General features: G+C 37.0%; 1 protein-coding gene across 1 annotated transcript in view; it reads left to right on the plus strand.

Moving 5' to 3' along the window:
* Nucleotides 1-22,682, plus strand: part of DOCK3 (dedicator of cytokinesis 3) — a 313,424-nt gene that overhangs the window by 138,743 nt on the left and 151,999 nt on the right. The window contains exons 6-7 of the mRNA XM_039837883.1: nucleotides 8,474-8,622; nucleotides 18,249-18,333. Of these exons, the coding sequence (XP_039693817.1) occupies nucleotides 8,474-8,622; nucleotides 18,249-18,333 (234 nt within the window). The remainder of the gene's footprint in view (nucleotides 1-8,473; nucleotides 8,623-18,248; nucleotides 18,334-22,682) is intronic.

The following is a 22,682-nucleotide window of genomic DNA, read 5'->3' on the forward strand; positions in this document are numbered from 1 at the left end:
GAAGCCCCCCAGCCTCTTGTGTTCATCTGTCCTGAATTTTCTTTGCCCCACACCTAGGTCCCCTTGTCTCCTGGGTTAAACCAGTGGCATCTGAATTCTTGGTTCACTTCCTCATTTGCTGAATCACTTTCACCATAGCTTCCTGAGAAAAGTGTGTGGGAGAATTTTTTTTGAGATTTTATATATTTGGAATGTCTTAAGTCTACCTTTACCCTGATTGAAAGTTTGGCTTGACATAAAATTCTTGGTTACAAATAAAGTACAGAAGTTTAAAGCATTCCTTCATGATTTTCTCGTTTCCAGTGTTGTTGAGAAGTCCAGTGGCATTCTAGTTCCTGACACTAACTGACAGGTTGTTTCCCATGAAAGATTTTAGTGTCATCTCTTTGTTCTCAGTTTTCTGCAACGTTACAATAATGTACTTTAGTCGTGTCTTTTTTCATTGATTATGTTGGCTACTCAGTGAGTTCTGTCAACCTAGAAACTCATTTCCTTTGGTTCTGGGACATTTATTGTATACTACCCCTCTGTTTTCACTGTTTTTTTTTTTTTCCTCATAATTCTTTTATTGGAATTGCACATCTTACGATGATTTGCTAATTTTTCTATATTTTTTTCCTCCCATTTATTCATTGTATTACTTTTTTTGTTCTACTTTCTGGCAGAATTCTTCAAATTTCCACTCTATCATTTTTTACCGAATTGTGTTTTAAATGGCAGCTATCTTATTTTTAACTTTCAAAAGCCTTTTGGTCTTTGGATCTTTTTCCTTTTTTTTTTTTTTAAATTATATCCTGTTCTTCTTGTATACATGTACTGTATAATCTCTATGTTTTCTGAAAATATTGTTTCTTTGAAATTTTTTTTTACTTCTGGCATATTTTTTCCTTTAATTTACATTTTCCTGATTGTTTCAGTCTCTTTCCTTCCTGTTGGAAGCTCTCTTTGATATGTGGTGGTATTTTCTACTCATACTTAAGAATGAAGCATTACAATGTTGCTGGAAAGTTCTGTGAATGGGGCTAGTATTTACTAACTGGTAGACATTGCTGTAGACTGATTAGACAAGGGCCTAGCTTTTCATGGATGAAGAAAAGCAGTTGTCCTTATTTCTGGGCTGAGCGTTCCCGTTGAGGAATCATCCATTCTTCCTAGGAAGAGATGAGCCTGACTATCAACACTTCGGGCGTTCATTGTGGGAAAGGCACCAGAGATCTCATCATTTATTATGGTCTTTAACTTAATTTTTCTGTTTTAACATCATCAGCTCTATTTAGTGCCCTCCAATGTAGAGACCCCATTTTAACCTCTGCAGAGAATAAAGGATCACATGGAGAAAGCTATCCGGTGAGGAAGGCCTGGCAGCATAGAGTAGGGGTGATAATCTGAGGGTCTCAGAGCCTTTTAAAAGACTTTTTAACCAGTTCTCCATTTCCACTCCCCAGGCACACCCTCCAGACCCACCGCACGCATATGAATAACTTACATCTTCAGGGGTTCCTGGTACCTTCAGTCCCTGAGCCTTTCTGCACAGATGAAGGGCTTGACTCTTGTCAATTTCCTTCCTACCCTCACACCCTTTCTGCCCCACCCTGTCCCTAGGGCTCAGTTTTCAGTCTTTTATTTTCTGCCAAGTTATCTGTTTTCCAGCTTTCATCTTTAACATTTGGAGGAGGGGTAGTTGTACATGGGGAGGATTGGAGCTGGTTTCTTATTGGTCTTCGTATCTAAGGAGAGGTACCTAAGGGAGACAGACTAAGTGCTGTCTTTAAGTAGAGGTTTGTTGTGTCTTGTGTCGAAGAGCTGACGGTGAGCCTGAGATTGCCTCAGCTGTCCACAGCTCACCGCCAGGGTGATCTTCCCTGTTCAGAACTGTGAGTGAGTGCCTTTAACATCAGCAACCGCAGCCTCCATTTTTCATATCACTAATATTTTCCCTACTTTTCAGTTGCCTTTTTTCCCTTCTTATTAAGATGCTCACCTGTTCTAGAGAAAGAATATGACCATCTTCCTTAAACTAAGAAAGAGTTTTAAAAGTCTTAGATCTTTTGCAAATACTTGTGTTGTAAAAGAGGGTCGAAACTATGAACAGTGTTATTTTGGTTCTCAACTCTATGCAGGAGGTTTTGGGGTTGGCAGTGGAGGGAGGGAGACATCCTGGACCCTCAGAGTTGGAGGAGTAAATATTTGTGCCAAGCACAAAGATCGTATAGGCACACCTCCATATTAGTAGGCAGTTTAAAAGGAATTTTCACTTTGCTCCTTTGCGTTTTTATTTCTTGGAAATTTGTGCTTGAAGATCAGTGTGAAATAGCTTGGGTTTAGATATCATTTTGTTCCACAGAATTTCTCTCTCGAATTCAGTTTCAAGCCTTTGCCAACTATGTCGTTCAGCAACCTAAAATGAAAGTTTAAATTCCGGGGCTTAAAGATATTTTTAGCAGAAAGGTCCTTAGAGTTGCAAGTACTGCAGTTTAGGTATTTTATACTGAGATGAGTCCTAAAGCTTTGGGGGATAATGTAAACATTTTGAGTAGAATAAGAAGTTAATTTGTGATAAGAGACTTGTTTATTAATAGTAATTTCAAAAAAGAAATACCGGAGAAGTTTGAATAAACTCAAATTTGTGGTGGTTACTTTGTTAACAAAAAATAAAATGAGAAAATAAGCCATCTCCTTATACATAAAATGAGTATTCAAAAGTAAGAGGTAAAATGGAGAGAGATCCGAGAATCTTCCATTAACAATATGAACTTTAGAAGTAATGTTTAACTTCCATTAAATTGATTTTCACCTAGTTTTCAGTACTCATGGCAGGACATTTGTTCTCCTTGTGAGCAGTACTTTTGATGTAATTTTCTTTTAATTAGAGTTTTATAATTCTGTTGGCACGTCTTTATGTATATGTAGTTTTAAAATAAAAGCATACTTTATGATGGATTAAATGAGCTTCGCTCATTTATTAACTCAGAGGACTCATCGCAGCATAACCTTTCCACATTGGGTTATAAACATAAGCAGTTTAGTAAACAATTTTTAAATCAGGAGTATTAAACCTCAGATTCTTCTGCAGAATTCCAGTGATTTTTTTCACAGTGATGAGGCAAATTCTACTAGGCATGTGGTCGCAAAGTAGTTATATTTATAGTTTCTGCTGACTCTTCAATATACTTTCCAAATATTCTGTAACTGTTCTTGACAAATATTAGACTTCAGAGCTTTTGGAGAGGCTGAATGTTTTGCTAAGATGGGCCACAGATTTCTTTTTCTTCTTACTCTTTAAAAAAAAACATTTCCTGCCTTTATTTTAGCAGCGACAGGAACTAGGATTGCGTAGGAAAGCTAAATCTTACTGCCAGCCTCACATACTGTTATTTTAATCTGCTGAGGAACAGGTCTCTCAGTGGAAAAGGGTTGTTCAGCCTGAGTGGGATACTCAGCTGTCCTGTGGAGTCAGGTGATCCTAGGTCAGGCATGGGCTCTGGGGTCAGGTGCTTGGATTGCTCACCTTGGGCATGTGTTCTCTTTTGCTAACAAATCCCAGAGGGCAGTGTGGTGTCAGGGCGATGCTGGCAGAGCCTCTGTTTTAGGGTCTCTGGTCAAGAGGTATTCGGGTTGGCCTGAAAAAGAAATTAGCACCACATCGATTGTAATAATAGTGCTACTTTCTGCTTACATGATCCATTTCATTCTTAGTACGGAGTTCGTAGTCCCAGCTTTATGTATTTAGAAATAGTAACTGATTTTTCTATAGGCAAAAAATACTGCACATTTATTTACATAAACTACCTAAAGCTTAGTGGCTAAATACAACTATTATATTTCATTCTTCTCTGGATAGAGTGAGCTCAGCTGGGCAGTTTTCACATAGGGTTTCATCATTCCGCTGCAGGCAGATATGAGTAGGAGCTGTGGTCCGCTCAGTGCTTGGCTGGGCTAGGCGTGGCGTCTCAGACGGACTGCTTACTGCAGTATCTCCTTGGGGCCTCTCCTTGCAGCTTGAGCTTTTCACAGCATGGCAGCAGGATTCTGAGAGGGAACTTCCCAAGGACATGTATTCCGAGAGGCAAGAAGCAGAAGCTGCCAGACTTGTTAAGAACTGCACCTAGAACTGGGCCTCACGCACTGCTGTCACATTTAATCAGAGCAGTGTCAGGGCCTGCCTGGATTCACGAGTGTGAAGAAATAGACTAAATAGACTCCATGTTATACCGGAGAAGTGTCAAGGTCACATTTTTGTAGAAGAGCACTTGTGATGGGAGATAGCATAGTCATCTTCGGAAAATATAAAATACAATGTTAGAAACTCTTGATTTAGAAAAACTGTGTAAAGCCTAAAAAGACTATATTAGTATATTCTTACATAAATATATATATATGTCTTATGAGTATGTTGTGTGTATGTCTATACACATACACGTAAATATACATATATGTACATACATACATATACACACGTATATGTGATATTTCAGTATCAGTGTACATTACACAGTTGACTGCTGGATAACACAGAGGTTAGGGGTGCTGACGCCTGGCGTAATCTAAAATTCATATATAACTTCGACTCCCCCAAAATGTAGTCATTCCTCAGTATCTGCAGTTGGCGGGTTCCAAGATTCCCTGTGGATACCAAAATCTGTAGATGCTCAAGTCCCCTTTAAAAATGACAAAGATCAATGCATTCAGTCAGCCCTCCGCATCCACAGATTACCAACCACGGATTGAAAACAATATAGGTATTGAAAAAGTCTCCATATAAGTAGACTTGCATAGTTCAGAGCCATGTCGTTTAACGGTCAAATGTACTTGCTTAAAAAAAGTACACAAAAAGGAACTCTCATACAATGCTAGTGGGAATGTAAATTGGTACAGCACATAGAAAGCAGTATGGAGGGTCCTCAAAAAATTAAGAATAGAATTGCCATATGACCCAGCAATCCCTCTTCTGGGTATGTACCTCCAAAATTTGAAAACATTTATCTGTAAAGCCGTATGCACCTCAACGTTCACTGCAGCATTATTCATGGTGGCCAAGACATGGAAACAACTGAATTGTCCTTTGATAGGTGATTGGATAAAGAAGATGTGGTACATATACACAATGGAATATTACTCAGCCCTAAGAAAATATGAAATACTGCCATTTGCGACAACATGAATGGATCTTGAGATTATTGTGCTAATAAGCAAAATAAGGCAGAAAAAGTTGCAAACCATATGATTTTACTTATATGTGAGATAGAAAACTGATAGAAACAAACGAATAAGACAAAAACTCATAGACACACTACAGTTCAGTGGTTGCCAGAGGGAAAAGGGGGAGGGAGAGGGAGGTAGATAAGGATAAAGAAGGTCAAATGTTTGGCAACGGAAGGAGATTTGACTTTGGGCGCTGAACACAATGCGATATACAGATGATGCATTATTGAATTGTCTACTTGAAACCTTTATAATTTTATTAACCAATGTCACCCCAATACATTTAACAAAAAATACAACCTTTTAATTAATGTTCACAAATCGCAAAGCCATCTGGCAGTTGAACCACTTTCCTCTGCTGATTCGTGTCACCGCTCCCTGTGAAACTTTTACGTCGTCTGTTTTCAAACCTCTAACGCCCACTCTCACTTCGCTTACTCTCAGCAGAGGACCTCGCCTTTCATTTCCTTGAGACTAAAGCAGCCAGAGGAAACTTTAGTTCTCCTGTCACCAAATTTCCAGCTACCCGAGTCATTACCCATATTGTATGCCTTTCCTCTCTGTGGTAATATACAGAGGTTCCAGCCCAAGCAAAACCTTCTCTTTTTACCTGGGACCCACCTCTTCTTGGCTACTCAAGAATTTAACACTTGCATCATCAAGTTTTCTCTCTCTGCTGGCTCATTCCCTTCAGCATACAAATAGCCCGAAATTTTTTCCCTTGGCCACACAACCCTGTTCTACTACCCTATTTCTTTGCTTTCAATTACTAAAATTGCTACAAAAGAGTTGTCTGTGCTTTGTCTCCATTCCCTCCTCTTTTAAAAATTATATATAGTTGATATACATTATTAGTTTCAGGTGTACAATATAGTGATTTGACAGCTGTATACCTTACGTTGTGATCACCACACTAAATCTAGTAAGCATCTGTCACCATGCAATTATCTCAGTATTATTCACTATATTCCCCTTAACCTTTTCTACCCATCCTCTGACTCCCTTCCCCTTTGATCTATTTCTATGAGTTCAAAGCGCATCTCTAATTTATTAGCAGATCTTGACAGTGCTACCTACAAAACATGTCGAAACTCTAAACCCTAAAATTTGTATCACCATTCTTACCTTTATCCATCCATTCAATCATCATTCTGTGAATCGTTGCAATAAATAGCTTCCTGACTGGAAGCCCTGCTTTCTTCTTTGCCTTTTCATGGTTTATTCTCCATAGAGCACTCAGAGTGATGCTTTCAAGATTTAAGTCATATCACATCACTTTCTGCTGCAAATTTACAGTGGCTTTTTATCTTGCTTGGAATAAAAGCCAAAGCCCTTAACGGAGCTTACAAAGGCTGCCTCATCTGCTCCCCGTTGCCTCTCTGACAGCATCATCACCACTCTCCCCCTTTTCACTCTGCTCCAGGTGCACTGACCTCTCTGTTCTCCATGAACACGCTAAGTCACACTTCCACATCAAGGCATTTGCTCTGGCTGTGTTTTTATGCCTCTAAAACTTCCCCAGTTTTAGCAAATGCTGTCACCTTATTTCATTCATATTTCTATTCTGCTCAAAGTTCAGCTGCCAAAGAAGCCTTTCCCTGATCACCCTACTTGAAGCACTATCTCTTCCCATGCCCCAGCCAACCCACCCTTGGCTATCCACTATTCCATTTTAATTTTTTTCTTAGTACTTATCACCACCATCATTTATTTATTTTCCTATGGTCTTTCTCTGCAGTCTAGAATGAAAGCATCACGGGAGTAGGGACTTTTTGATCACAGCAAAGTGATAGCCAGGTTTGTCGTGTGAATTAATAAATGCTTGTATATGTATACAGTAGATTATCGTATGTGGTTTGATGGGAAAATCACAATTTCTTCTATTTTAAACTTGGGTAGTCTTGTTTTATCAAAACCACATTGGCTTTATTGCTTATCTTTAAGATCTCAGTTTGCCAGATGATGCAGTTTGCTTAGGCCTTGTTGCTTTTTGAGCTGGCAAGAATTCTTAAGTTCTGCCCTTCTGCCGGCATCGTGTACCATCACGGTGCTTAACTTTTCTTCATGTTTATCGACTGAAGGAAAGACAGGATGCCACTGAAATGATGTGGTTAGAGTGCATGATTCCTAAGGTTCTAGTTATTTTCTTCAAGATGGACCTTTAAAAGTCTAATGGTCCATTAGAAGATTTCTCAGTAGTATATTTTGGACATTTTAATAAGATCACTACCTCCTAAAAACATTAGCTGATTCTACTGGTTGCAGTTTGCTTTATAATTAATTTGATTTATAGTCACTTGAATCAAGCTTATTTTGACAAGTGTCATTTTAGAAGTTTTAGATAGAGACTTGACTGACAAGTCAAGGTTGATCTGTCTTTAAAAGCATTCTTTATAGATAAGTTATATTCCAAGAATTTTAATTATCATGTGCAGTTATAATTCTCTTTAACAGACACAGAAACCTAAAAATTCTAAGTTAAGATTTCACTCGTGAGCAAATAAGACTTTAGTTTAACTAAAGTCTGTATTCTTAAGTATATCTTTTTGCTCAAGCATCTGCTGTCATGGCACTTAAATTTTTTACGTGTAAGTATAAAGCCATATGATGTCCATCATTAAGTTCATTAAGAGGTTCCCACTAAGTCTTAATAAGGTGACACTTTTTATTAAACCAAAAAGAGAAGAAATTTATCATGTGATATTAAGGACACATACTGTTTACAGAAGCTAATTAAAGCTAGATGAGGCCTGGAAACTTGGAGAGATTCTCACTCCAGAGACTTCAGCTTTGTATTGAAACCTTAGTTCTTTCAAAATAGGGCAGGTGATTTTCTCTCTCCCTCCACCAACTTAAGTACTCCTCCTGGAGAAACCGGAGATACTGCTGGGCGGTTGAAGTATTTGTTGTTACAGACGTAGTAACCTCTGTCAGAGAAGACTGCTCTAGGTTCCTGTGTAACTTTCTGTTCCAAGTAAGTTTAGTAACTTTGATTTACTGGAAAATGAGTAAGTCCAGGATGCAGTGGAGAGAAACAGTACTCTGCATGATCCAGATCTTTTATATTACTTTTTAGATGTCACTATGCAGAGATTTACAGACAATATGAACTAAGAACTTTAAGATTCTTAAATAAGCTTCTCTTTACATTGCCTTTTTTAGAGGTTCAGAGAAATAAGCACTTTTCATAGTTTAACTATTTCTCTTTCTTTTTTCATTCCCTTTTCATATCCCATTTTTATTTCACCCAACACCAAAAATGCCCTTTCAGAAACACAAAGTAGATCTTTTCTACAAGCTACGCCATGTGATGAATGAGCTTATTGACCTGCGAAGGCAGCTACTGTCTGGTCACCTGACTCAGGATCAGGTGCGGGAGGTTAAGCGGCACATCACCGTGCGCCTGGACTGGGGTAATGAGTAAGTATGACATCATTTGGGCTTCTCTCAGTTCCATTTATGGTAACTCAGTACTCATGGAGTTTGTACTTGCTGATCGAAGCTTCTCTTTAGTGATTAAAAGACATTATATTCTCTACTAAGCTTTGATTATTTTTACTATGAGTAGTTGTTTTAGTTTAGCAAAAGACACTCACTAGTTCTACTCACTAAACTCTCCCAGCCTCCATTTGTCACTTCTGGAAAATCAAATTAGACCACATTGTGCTCTAAGGTCTTTCCCAGCTCAAATTCCTTGATTCTAGACATCAGTAATCAGAATAAGCTTTTGTTTCATCTTTAAGACCTTTTAAAAAATGTGAATTTGGTGTCCTTTACGTTTTATATCCATACAATGAATCTGAATAAGCATATACCATAAATGGGAACTTCTGCATCTGTACTTCAGAATATTTTTAACTAATTAATTTGTCATTCAAAAAGAGTCCTGCAGTGGATATGATTATTTTGCTATTGCCATACAAGTTAAACTTTAAGACTTTGGTGTGGGCAGCTACAGTAAATAGTATTCAGATTTTACTTCTTCCTAGACTTAATAATTGATATAATTCTCAGGTGCTTTTGTGTCATTCTTTTAAAATCAGGTCCATTGAACTTTGAAGTGACCAGGTTGCTTTCTATTTAAGAAACACATACACTTAAGTATATTAGTATAAGTCTTTAGCTTCTCTTCCTCTTAAGACATTGTTGAAATGATAGAAAGTAAAAAGAATGGTTCGGAGCCCAGCAATAAAGAGATCTATGAAACCATTTCTACAAGCTGGAAAGTAAATGGAGGATTAGTGACAGAGGAAGCCCAGTATGTGAAGATGAAATTTTACCTAATGAAGGAGCTAATCTGCTTTGTAGTTCCCAGAATTATGGAGGGTGGGAGTGAGCCTTTGAGCTTAAACAAGGGGAATTGCTTAAAAATATGTAAAAAGAATAACGGACTGCCATGAGAGAATCCCCAACAGCCAGATATTTCCCCTTCAGACAAACAAATAGCAAAGACCAAACTGCCTGGGGAGAAATGGGGCAACGGAAGTGTGAACTGGGACCCTATTGCAGAGCCTTCCATATTGTGGCATTTAAGGGTTTCAAGGTGTAATGACTAGATCTCATCCACTCACCAGAAAGAAAAGCGGACTAGTCACCCACCCATGTACAAAAAACTCCCCGCACTTCTAATGCATTTTTAAATCTGAATGGACAATTGAGTATTATTAAATATTTGAAGAAATCCTTCCATAGGGAAGAGACAGAGACCAGGATAAACAAAATACCTTGCAGACGATTAGATAAAGAAGTTATGGTTCATATATACAATGGAATGTTAGCCATAAAAAATGAAATCCTAACATTTGCAATGACATGGATGGACCTAGAGGTTATTATGCTGAGTGAAATAAGTCAGGGAAAAATAAATACCATATGATTTCACTTGTATGCAGAATCTAAGGAACAAAAAGAACAAACCAAAAAGAGACTCACAAATATAGAGGAGAATCTTGTGACGGTCAGAGTGGGGAGGCTAAGAGAAAGAAGTTAAAGATGGGAAATGGTTGAGGGGGTAAAGAAGTACAAATTAGTAGTCGATGGAGGGTCACGGGGATGGGGAGCATGGCATAGGAGTGCAGTCAGCAGAAATATAATGGCTGGGTGGAGAGCCGGCGGGAAGATAGAGCAATTGGGGGGATTGTTTCATAAACTATACAAATGTCTAACTAATGTACTGCATGCTTGAAACTAATGATAAAATTTAAAAAAATACTTTGCCCCAGAGGAAATAACCTGGCCACATAGAGAATTAGAGATTAGTGAAGAACTTTTAAAAATCTCTGAGTATCCTTTAAGAGAATCGGGAAGATCCATTACGTAGAATAAAATGCTATGAAAAGGAATAGAGAATGTGATTTCCAAAATAAAATATTTAGGAAGGGAATAGGAAGATAATTTTGTTATATCTAGGAAAATAAAAAGGTGAGAAATGGTTGAAGAAAAAGAGCAATACAGAGGTTCGATCCATGGGTCCAACATCGGACATTATAATTTCCAGGAAAAAAAAAAGGCAGTGAAGAAGAAATGCTAAAGAAATGATAGACAAGAATTTCTCAGAGCCAAAGAACTAGGAGTCTCAGGGTGGAAAGGGCCCATCAAATACCTAATGTAATGGGGGTGGGGTGGGGTGGGGAATCCCAAAACCTACAGCAAGGCACATTAAGATACTTCAGTGTCCCAGGGATGAGATGATCCTAGAAGGTTTTCAGACGGAAAAACAGTCTTTTTACAAAAGTATAAGAATCACGTTGGCCTCAAAAGTTTTATCAGTAACACTAGACGTTACAATTTAATGAAATAATATCTTCGAAATTTTGTTTGGCTATGATTTGCCAGCAAGAACTTCATAAACAACCAAACTATCTAATCAAGTGTAAGGGCCAAATAAAGCCAGTGTGAAGTACATGAGGTCTCAGAAGTTCTGTTTCATGGCCCCTGAGAAGGGATTTGAGAATGTTCCTGCAGAAGGAGAAGGGCAGATCAGGGGAGTGGAAACAGAATCCAACAAACAGTGGAGCCACCCCAGAGTGGTACTGTTCATCAGGAGAAAGGAAATAAGTACAACCCTGCATTGGCTAGTCGTGACCTTTTGAAGTGACGATTCCTATTCTTGTTTGCTTAAATTAAATTACACCCTGTCTTGACTGTTAATAGCGTTGCTTGGCACACGCCAGAGACTCCTCATATGATACAATGTAGATTCAGGTATACCATAGATCAGATGATGTTCTCTAAATCTAACTTTGGGCAATAAAAATCTTAGTAAAATACAGTATGTTAACTTACTGTAGTTACTGAGCCTATCTCCTCGGCCCCGAATGGTATTATGTTATAAAGTGGTATCTTTAAATATATTTAAAAAATCAATGCTAGTAATAATTTCATAACATTACTGTGTGCCAAGCAAATCGTTACACTTGAACTGATGAAACTAACAGTTGTATAAGTCCTTATATTACAGTTTAGCAGCAACTACATACCAGTAAACAAAGAAGATACTATTTTAGTAATATCGATACCTCTTTATAATAAAACTTGGAAAAAAGACCAGATTTTGCAATCAAATCTGAAAACTTAAAGATGATAGCTTGGAAACAAGTTCAAATTATAATTTGAAAAAGGTTAAGACCATTATAAATACCTAGCTGTAAATTATAGAGTTATTCCAACTCCACAAATAACTTTTTCTCAGCAAAAAGTGTGTTTGCATGTGTGTGCGCACACGCGTTGGGGAGGGGAGATGTATATGCCCACTTTAGTGAACAAAAATCAGGAACATAGTTCCGTTCCCCTTCCCCGCTGTTCTGTCTCCCTCTCCTCTCCACGTTCCTCTTCTCCTCACTTCTCTGCATCTTTCCTTCTCACCACCCCTCTTCCACTTCTTCCCTTCCCTACTTCCTTGTCTTTCTATTTTCCCCTTTCTCCACAGTGGAAAACGTAGTCACTTAAAAGCTTAAATGAGAACTCTGTGGGTCTGTCATTATTAAAGGAAAAAGACATATTGCCCCCAAAACCAATAGGACAGTTCTCTCTGACTCTCACTTAAACTAATTCCTTTAAAAAATTTCCTTCTTACTTTGAAAAATGAGGTGGTATGTAGTAAAAATAAAGTCACTTCATACTCGGGTCAGATAAAGGAGACTTGCATGCAGTAGCCAAGCACTGCTAACCACATCCATTGTTTTCATTTCGTGCCTTTATTTTTCCGCACTTCTTGTTCTACTGCACTTTATCAGTGCCATAAAATATTGAAGCTCAGCACATGTTGGCACGTGGTGGATGCACAATCAATGTTTGCTGAATGTATTTTTGTCTTAATTGATATAATTAAATATTAATTATATATAATTTAAAATTGTTAAGCCTTTTCTGTAAGCTCTTACGTAGACTTGTGGCTTTACCTTTTTAGAAACTGTATCAGAAGCTATTAATAACAATTCAATAGTTTATTGAATACATCTACCTATATCACAGTGGCAAGTGCATGGTCTAACCTATATGCACTGTTATAATGAAATGCTTTTGTGCTCTTCCAAGACTAGTTATGCTTTACCTAATGAGGAAACTGAGGTTCAGAAACACTTTTTTCAGCGTTACATAGTAAGTGGTAAAGCTGATATTTGTACCCAGAACTGATCCCAAAGTCCATACAGTTTATGCAGGACCTTACTATCTCTTGGATTATTTTTAAGTGTGGGTCTTAAACCCTGGCAAATTATTGCGAGTATTTCTAGTCTATGAGTGGTTTGATCTTTGTTCTATGCTCCTAGTGTGAATACTGTATGTCCCATAATATATATCTGATTTAACATTGAGTTAGAACTTTCAAGGATAAAAACTAAACTGGTATACACTTAAAAACTAGATACTTTTATTTAGAATTCATATTAAATGCTGAGCTCTCCACATCTACATAACAACAATTTTTATTTTGTTTCCTGAGATTAGGAATTATGATTTATTTGACAAAAAATTGGAATATTTAGGCATTAAATGTATGTGGCATATACCTGTTAACCTATTCAGTGTGTGGACTCATTCCATAAGTAAAAATTATTAATATTGTACCAGGTAGAAATCACCACTTACAAAATTGTGTTCTTATATTTTTAGGAACTAAAATAGAGGAAGAGCATAAAACAAAGTTGTGTTTGAATCCATTAGTTATTGTCTGTGTTCAAGTCCCCTATACAAAGAGTCAGTTAATTACATCCTCGCCAAGGGAATTTTAAAATAATTTGTCTAGCAATGTAATTTTAATGTATTAATTTAATATTTTCAACACCTTCCATGAAGATGTTTATAAAAGTTTCTTCTCGGTCTCTGATCTCATCACCACAGTAAATACAGCATAGCTAAGTTAAAATTGCATTAACTCAGGACTGACCCAACGTAACTGATCTTTGCTTTAGAAAAATATCTACATCAGAAATATTTTATTCTTAAGTAATTTATAGAGTTTTGTGTTTCTTCTTTAGAAAGTTCATAAAACGTAAGCATTTTATAAGCTTTTATTGAATTAGAATGATGTTTCCTTAAATTATAAGTATCAAATGAAATAATTGCTATTATTAAGACAAATCACCAATAAGGATATAATTTCTAATTTTTATTTTTTCTTCTCCTCTTCCTCTATATTTTTTCCCTACTCTTTCCTTCCTTTTCTGTCTTCTTTCTCAGATTTTCATAAATCCTAACCCATACATCTCCCTTTCTTCCTGTTTGGTTTATGTCCTCTGAGTGGATTTTTAGCTAGGACTCAGAAAAGTTTGTGGCTCAGAACTTTTCCTTTCAGGGCATGGTGATATTTTCCAGCTTCAGGGCATCAGACATAAGCAGACACTTCCAATGACTTTATTAGACTTCTTCTGATAGGGTATCGTTCCCACCAGTCAGTATCCTGCCCTACTCAAGGAGATTGACTGATATACATCAGATGACTGATGTACACACACACACACGTGCCCTTTGCGAATCTGTTTTGCTCTCCTCATACCCTGCACTTAGCATGACACAGTGCCTGCACTTGGTAGGTATTACATAAATTAATCTAATAACATGTCTTTGTTCTTATGCCTGGTGGTCATTCATTTACCAATTGGTATTTGTTCCCTTCCAGATTGAGGTTTTGACAAAATCATCCTTCAAACTATTATGACTGAATTGATTACGTTCACTGATAGCCATTGGTACTTAGCTTTCATGATTCTTAATAGAAAGCAGGTATAGTGAAAACACCACAGGTTCAGAAGAAGACAGACCTAACTTGAGATGAACCCAACTCAGCTCCCTTAATAGGCCACTGAGTGTAACCTGCATGCTTTGCTTTCCTCAGGTTAAAAAAGGTCTGATACTGTCTACTTCCCATAGTGTTTAGTGATGATGTGCATAAAATGCCTATCTCAAGTAAATGTCCAGTAAAGGGTAGCTGTAATTAGTTACATCTTCTTATATTTTATTACATAAATATAAGTATACCACGCTTTCATTAGCATACTTACTATCTGTATGATCACTATGCTCTAAGTATTAGAAAAGGGAACTCACTGCCCACAGGAAATGATCTCCAGCCTTTCTCAAATGATTCCGAGGAAGAACTAAGTCCTAATGCCTTAAAACATTTATTGTATGCAATTAATTAACTTCAAATTGTTTTCTTTGTTCTGTGGTTCAGATGAGGAACCCCAGAGGAAAAGATACAATAGAAAATAGAACAGAGAACGTTCAAAATAAATGTAGAATTCATAGAATGTGGTAAAGATTCAGGCCCTTAGAGAGGTGCACCTGAAAATGCAGAACAGGGCACGTGTCTCTTGTTCATTGCTGTGTCTCCAAGTTCAGCATGAGCCTGGCACAGAGTAGGTGCTAGTAAATATTTATTGAATTATTGAAATGGATGAACAAGTACCAATGGCAGGTGGCTAGAGAAGACTAAATACTTTTCTGGAGACTGTTCACCTAAGCAGTTAGAAGGACCATTTTTGAAAACAGCTCCTTGCTACCTCTGTGTGTCGGTGTTCGTAGATGTACATCTGCTCGTGTCCATCTGTTGGAGTCTTTTTTCAGGCACTATATGTCTGATCACAATCCTTGTACCTTAAGCCATATGTTGACGAATGATGTAACACATAAGGGTAATAACTATAACAGCAGTAGCAGTTCACAGTGCCAGGCTGTGTGCTGAGTGCTTTCCTTGCATCAGGCCTTACAACACCCTGTGATCATAGAGGAGACAGCGCGGCTCCGTGGAAGAGCCCAGATAGAAACCAGGCAGTCGAACCGCGGAGCCCGTGCCCCCAGCTCCTTGCCGCGCGGCCTCCCTTCGCTGCGAGGATGAAGAAGGGACTAAGTCGGCCATTCCATGCACCTACTCTGTGTTATTCTTAGAGTAACCTGTAGGACCAAACAGCCAGTGACCTTTTTCAGAGGGAAATTTGTAGCGAACCGCGTGTTGCTTCTCAGTGAGCAGCTTCTCTGCCTTCTGAGACGTGATGAGGACAGTCCTCCAATTTAGCATTTGAAACCACACTTCCTCCACTGAAGACAATCTTAGAAGGAACGCACCTTCTTTTTTATCAGATCACCCATTAATCATTGTTTTACTCCCTAAGATAATAGAATTGAGAAACTGAAAGGTACTGGGCTCCAGGGACTTCTCGGGGAGGGGAAACACTGCCCCCGGGAGAATTAGCATGGCGAACACCAACACTTGATTCCTCACCGCTGTTCTGGTCCACAAAAGGCCCTCAGAGAGTGTCTGTGCAGCGAGCGGCTGGGTACATGGCGGGTAGTTCAATGGACAGGCGAGGTAAGAGCGTCGGTGCTAAGTCGGGGATTGGCGGATGCCAGCCCCAGACGGGGCAGTCAGTCGCTGTGTGCGGCGCACTAACTGCACGGACGCAATCCCGGCCCTGTTGACTTAGATCCGTGCGGATTTTTAAAGCTATTGTGTTGAAAACATCTATTTTGATTGGACTATTTGAGTAATCTTTTTGTTACTTAATTCTATGTTGAGACTATCATAGATTTTGTGACCTCTGGTGGTTAAAGAATATGTATGAAATTTTGTCTCGTTTTTGTATTTAAAAAGGTTTCGATACCATGACTACAGAAAATTTGGAAAATGTTTTAAATGAGTAATTGTGTAATTATGCTTCCCTAATACAAATACTAATATTTTGTCATCGTTTCGCTGTTTTTCCACATGGATGGAAAAGTATTTTGAATATTTAAGATCATATCTGCAAAATTATCTTTATAATGTAAATTGCCTTTTATGACAAGAGAGATAGAAAGGAGATGCTTCAGCTCTCTCTTGCTCTGCTGGTGCTATACTGCCTTTGTGTGCTGTAAGTGTTAGGAGACAGGGACCCGAAATTATTTCAGAGAAACAATAGCTAATAAGAGGTAATCAAATGGAGTATTTCTTTGATATAAAACAAAGTTCCTTATAGATTTAAGTGCATTAACTTCAATAATCAGATTTGATGGCATGGTTTTCTCATTAAACTGTGAACTATCACAGTTAAGGCCAATGGTGTGTTACCAGTCTCATCACTGTAAGGGTTTGGGGGAGGGGAATTTAGTACCAAAAAATTACTTTTTCTTTAAAAACTCATGTTTTTTCTGTTATAAGATAACGTAAGTTATAATAGATAATAGAAAAACATGAGTTTTTATCCTTTAATAGAAAAATACATTTCTTTTTCTTGCCTGCTAAAAAGTACACATCTAAATTTTAATTCTTAAACATAATAATCATATTAGTCTATGCAATTAGTATCTTTGCTTCTGTCTTCATATAGGTTTGATTTTCCGTTTTTAGTTTAACAATCTTATTGCTGTTTCTTTAACCTTTTCATATACTTTCCTATAATTAGGGTGTAAATTATAAATAAAATAAAGTAGATCTGCAGTTTGGATGTACACACGGCTTTATCTTAAATGCGTGGAAGTTTTATGTACAGAAAGAGCCTCCAGAATTAGTTTTGCTAGCATCTTCTACAAGTAGTTCATAGTCTAGTTGAAGAAAAGAACACTTACTCTTTTTCCATTGTCTGTGAAATACTTTTATCAGATGCAATAATTAATAACCCTTATTTTGAAGTAGAGCGTCGCAGAGCATCTCTGAAACCCTGATGAGAGTTACAGACCCTCTACTGAGAAAAACATCACACATGAATACACGCACATACTGTTGTAAGCAGGGCAGGAGTCCACAGCTCCTTTGGACACCAGGTTTAGAGCTGTTGTTCTAGAGAGTGAGAAAGGAGTTAACATTATTGACTATAAATTATGTACCCTATTTGAACCCAGGAGTTCCGACTGTATCCAGAGTTATTTCCACTGCCTCATACTGCCTCCCAGTCAACCATTAATCACCATGACTTCTCCCTTTCTGCCCAGGTTATACCAGATCTTCTAAATACTGTGTTCTTTAGTAGTAGTACTCCTTGGTTAAATTTCCATCTAAAGTTTCTTAAGATAGTGGCTAATATGTGTTAAAGTCTTTACTATGACCCAGTGTCAGTATTAATTAAATTGAAAATGAGATAAAACTCAACGAAAACATGCATTTCTTTGAATTTAATATCTTCAGTGGTAATTTTTATGTGTTTGACTTTGAATTACAAATCTACTTGGATCCTGGATAACTTTTCATCCTCATGGACGTAATGCATGACTGAACCTTGAGCATACTTGTAGGATGAGGAGAAATAGAAAAATAAGGGTGACTTATTAATGATCTATAGAAATCCCATCCTTAATGAACTCAAGCAATCTGTTAAAAATGTGATATTGAATGACAGCCTGCTATCACAAGGGAACTGCTTGATGACTAGAATTGTGAGACGTAAAATTTCTAGCCTCATTTATTTATCTAAAGGTGAGCACAGTTAAGTATTACTGGATAAAGGCACATTCCTCCTGGGGCAGTGTCCGAGCCTCTGTCCACAAGGGCATGACAGGTATGGGCTCCCAGGCACATAAAGAGGGTGAGTAATCTGAGGACATGGCATACTGAGTGTGTTCTTTCTCTTTACTAGGCATTTGGGCCTGGATCTGGTACCTCGAAAGGACTTTGAAGTAGTGGATTCAGACCAGATTAGTGTCTCAGATCTCTATAAAATGGTAAGAAATCTAACACAGGGTATTTTGTTCCTGCACACCTCTTTTTTTCTCCTTTGTTTATTTTTTCTAATTATGTTATGAAACAGTGTTGTTAAAATTGTTCATTTATCTTTGTTCCGGTATATTTAAGGGGGCTTCCATATTTCGACAGGACATATCACACTTGCTTTTCTAAACAGAATTACCGTACAGAGTTTTTGAGCTTCCTGTAATGTCTATGGGACATTTATCTGTTGATTTTGCTGGTGAACAGAGCTCCTTCAGCCTGCAGCAGTTACTAAAATTCTAGCTCTCTCCACCTCTTAAGGAGAAAAGATAGTTGAAGCTGAAAAGAGCCAATTATTGGTTAATGTAGTGATTAAACCTGGAAATAATCTATCAGTATTTATAAGAAATAAATCCTGATAAATCCTTAGCTGTCTATTGGTTGTTATAAAAATGTATTGAGTTGACTGATGACCAAGGTTACATTTTATTGTCTGAATGAGACGTAACTGAAAGAAAGGTACAAAATTTTAAAGTAAAACATATAAACATCAGAAACCGCAGGTAAGTATTAAGTTTAAACTAAAGAACTGGGTAAAACGTCACTTTGAGGAGTATATATTCAAAGAGTATATATTGGTGAGAATTACAAGTTTTAGAATTAGTTTAAAATTTCTTTTTATTTACTTACTTATTTTTATTTAAATTAAATTTATTGGGGTGATATTGGTTAATAAAATTATATAGGTTTTAAGCATACAGTTCAATACTACATCATCTGTATATTGCATTGTGTGTTCATGACCAAAGTAAAATCTCCCGTCACCATATATTTAACCCCCTTTACTCTTATCTGCCTCCGTGCCTCCCCTTTCCCGCTGGTAACCATCAAACTATTTTCTGTGTCTATCGGTTTTTGTAGTTTCTCTTTTTAAAAAATGTAATTTGTTGGGGAACAGAGAGGATACAAAATATGTTGCCTGGTCAGGGACCTTGGGAATTTTCCTAAATAATATACAAATAACACACCAATTGCTTCTGTGTATTCGCTTATGTATATTTACTAGTGTATAAAAGCGTTCATGTACAGTCGCCTTAACTATGCTCTGTGCCATGTGGTAGGTGGTGAGATAAATTAAAGATGAACAAGATGTATTCCTTCCCTCAACAATCTAGGGTCTTGGTTCTAGACTTTCTGGGTCATGAAGGGTCAAATGAAATTTCTTGGTTCTAGACTTTCTGGGTCATGAAGGGTCAGATGAAATTTCTTCTCGGTCCAATGCACATATGGTTTTACATACAGAGTTTTACGCTCAGTTTTAGGGAACTGCTGGACAGTTCCTTCCGATGCTTGCTCCTGAAGCCCATGAAATATAGTCCATATGTCGAGGAATTAATGGGATCAAATAGTTGCTGTATGTTGTTGCTGCCATACTTAGGATATACACTGATGCTCTTAGAGGGAGTGACTCATTTCCTGAGGCTTACACTTTAAAAGGCTTCCTCCAGCTGATATATGCAGAAAGACTGGAGTGAGGCAAAAAATGAAAACAAGGAGCAGTTTTCAAGCCAGAAATTTTAATTTTAGTATCTTGATCTAGGGTTGGAACAGTGAAAGTGGTAAGTTGCTGGATTCTGAATATGTGTTAGAGATAGCTCCAGTGAGAATTGTTGATAGATCGAATTGGTGTGTGTGTACAAAAAAGAAAGGTCAGAGAGTGGCTGCTATGTTGACCTGCTCGGCTTTGACCTGGGTAGGAGTGGAATAGGAAACATCGTGGGAGAAGCAAGTTAGAAAGTAGAGCACTGTAGATCAATAGTTCTGTTTTTCTTTTCCAGCTTGGGATGCCTTTTAGATCTCCAAACTGAATTATTGAAAGTCTGGAGTTCAGAAGTGAAGTTCAGCTATAATAACTTGAGAGTCATGAGAGTATATATGGCATTTAAAGTTGTTAGGTGAGATGACCATCTCCTTCCCCAAACCTCCATACAGTGAAACCCAGTGATCAGCAGATCCTACACAGCACTTCCAGACAGCCAGGCACCAATAGACATTGAGGAAACCTGCCACATGAAAGTTAGAGACTAAAACAAATATATATGAGAGTTACTTGGCAGAAACAGAAAACACGAAAATATAAAACACAATGGTAAAGATAAGTATATAAGCAAATTCAGAATACTCAAGTACTATTATATAGTAGTATATAACTCGAAAGACAGAAGAATTAAAAATAGCTGTAGCTACAATAATTTGTTAATGGATGTGTAGTATCAAAAGATGTAAATTGTGATATCAAGAATATAAAGTGGGGGTGTTGTCTAAAAGAGATGGAAGTTAAGTTATAACCAGCTTAAAATAGATTGTTATATCTATAAGACGTTTTATGTAAGCCTCATGTAACCAGAAGGCAGAAAGCTACAGTAGATAACACAGAAGATAAAAAGAAGGGAATCAAAGCATGCCACTACAGGAAATCATTGATTTACAGAGAAACACAGCAAGAGAGGAGGTAAGAAACAAAGGAACTGCAAAAAGAGCCAGAAAACAATTTCTAAAATGGCAACAGTAAATCTTTACCTATCAATAATTACTTTAAATATAAACCAATTAAATTCTCAATCAAAAGACATAAAATGGCTGAATGGATTAAAACAAAATGATCCAAGAATACACTACCTAAAACAGACTCACTTTAGTTTTGAGGACACATAGGCTGAAAATGAAGGGATAGAAATATATGAACCAAAAAATAGCAGTGATAGCTATTCTGACATCAGACAAAACAGACTTTAAGTCAGAAACTGTTAACAAGAAACAAGGTGATTATATAATGATAAAAGGGTCAGTTCATTAAGAGCATGTAACAACTGTGAATATATATGCACCCAACTTTAGAGCACCTAAATATGTAATGCTATCATTAGCATATTTGAAGGGAGAAGTAGACAGCAGTAAATTAATAGTAGGGGACTTTAATACCCCACTTTCAACAATGGATAGATTCTCCAGACATAAAATCAATAAGGATACATTAGATTTGAACTATATTTAATACCAAATGGACCCGAGAGACATACACAGACTATTCCATCCAACAGCAGCAGAATATACATTCTTCTCAAGTGCACAGAAAACAGTCCCTAGGATACATCATATGTTAGGCCACAAAACAAGTTTTAACAAATTTAAGAAGATTGAAATCATTTGAAATATCTCTTCCGACCAGAGTAATTTGAAACTAGAAGTCAATAACAGGAAGAAAACTAGAAAATGTACATATATGTGGAAATTAAGCAGCATGCTCCTTAACAACCAATGGGCCAAAGACGAAATAAAAAAAAAAACTTTTTTGAGACAAACTAGAGGAAACATAACATAATAATACTTACGGAATGCAGCAAAAACAATTCTTAGAGGAAAGTTTATAGTGATAAATGGCTACATTAAAAAAAATATTTTGATCTTAAAAAGAAGAAAAATATGAGACAACTGAATTTTATACCTCAAAGAACTAGAAAAAGAACAAATTAAACTCAAAGTTAGAAGGAAGGAGATAACAAAGAGGAGCAAAATAAATGAAATAGAGAATACAAAAACAATAGAAGAGAGCAATGAAACTAACAGTTGTTTTTGAAAAAATAAACAATTGACAAATTTCTAGCTATATTGATCAAAAAAGGACTCAAATAAATTATAAATGAAAAAAGACACTATAACTAATACAACAGAAACAAATGATCGTAAGAGAAAGCTGTGAACAATTACATGCCAGCAATTGGACAACCTAGAAAGAAACATACAACCTACCAAGACTAAATCATAAAGAAATAGAAAACCGAACAGACAGTAACAAGTGAAGAAATTGAATTAGTAATCAAAAATTTTCCAACAAAGAAGAACCTAAGACTAGATGGCTTCATGGTCGAATTCTATCAAAAATTTAAGAATGAATGCCAGTTCTTCTCAAACTCTTCCAGAAAATTGAAGAGCAAGGAAGATTCCCAGGCTTACTTTACAAGCTAGCATTATTACCCTGATACCAAAGCCAGATAAGGACACTACAAGAAAACTATAGGTTACTATCCCTGATGAATAATGGATGCAAAAAATTCTTGACAAGATACTAACAAACCAAAATTAACAACAGAGTAAAAAGGACGATATACTACAATCAAGCGGGACTTATTTCTGTGATGCAAAGATGGTTCAACATATGCATATCAATAAATGTGATATGTATATCAATGGAACAAAAGATAGAAGTCAAATGATCATCGTAGATGCAGAAAAAGTATTTGACAAAATTTAACATTCTTTCATGATAAAAACTTGCACCAAAGAGAGCATAGGAAAAAAAAAA

This window comes from Pteropus medius, unplaced genomic scaffold (genome assembly GCF_902729225.1).
Source record: "Pteropus medius unplaced genomic scaffold, Ma_sr-lr_union100, whole genome shotgun sequence".
NCBI classification, from domain to species: Eukaryota; Metazoa; Chordata; class Mammalia; order Chiroptera; family Pteropodidae; genus Pteropus; species Pteropus medius.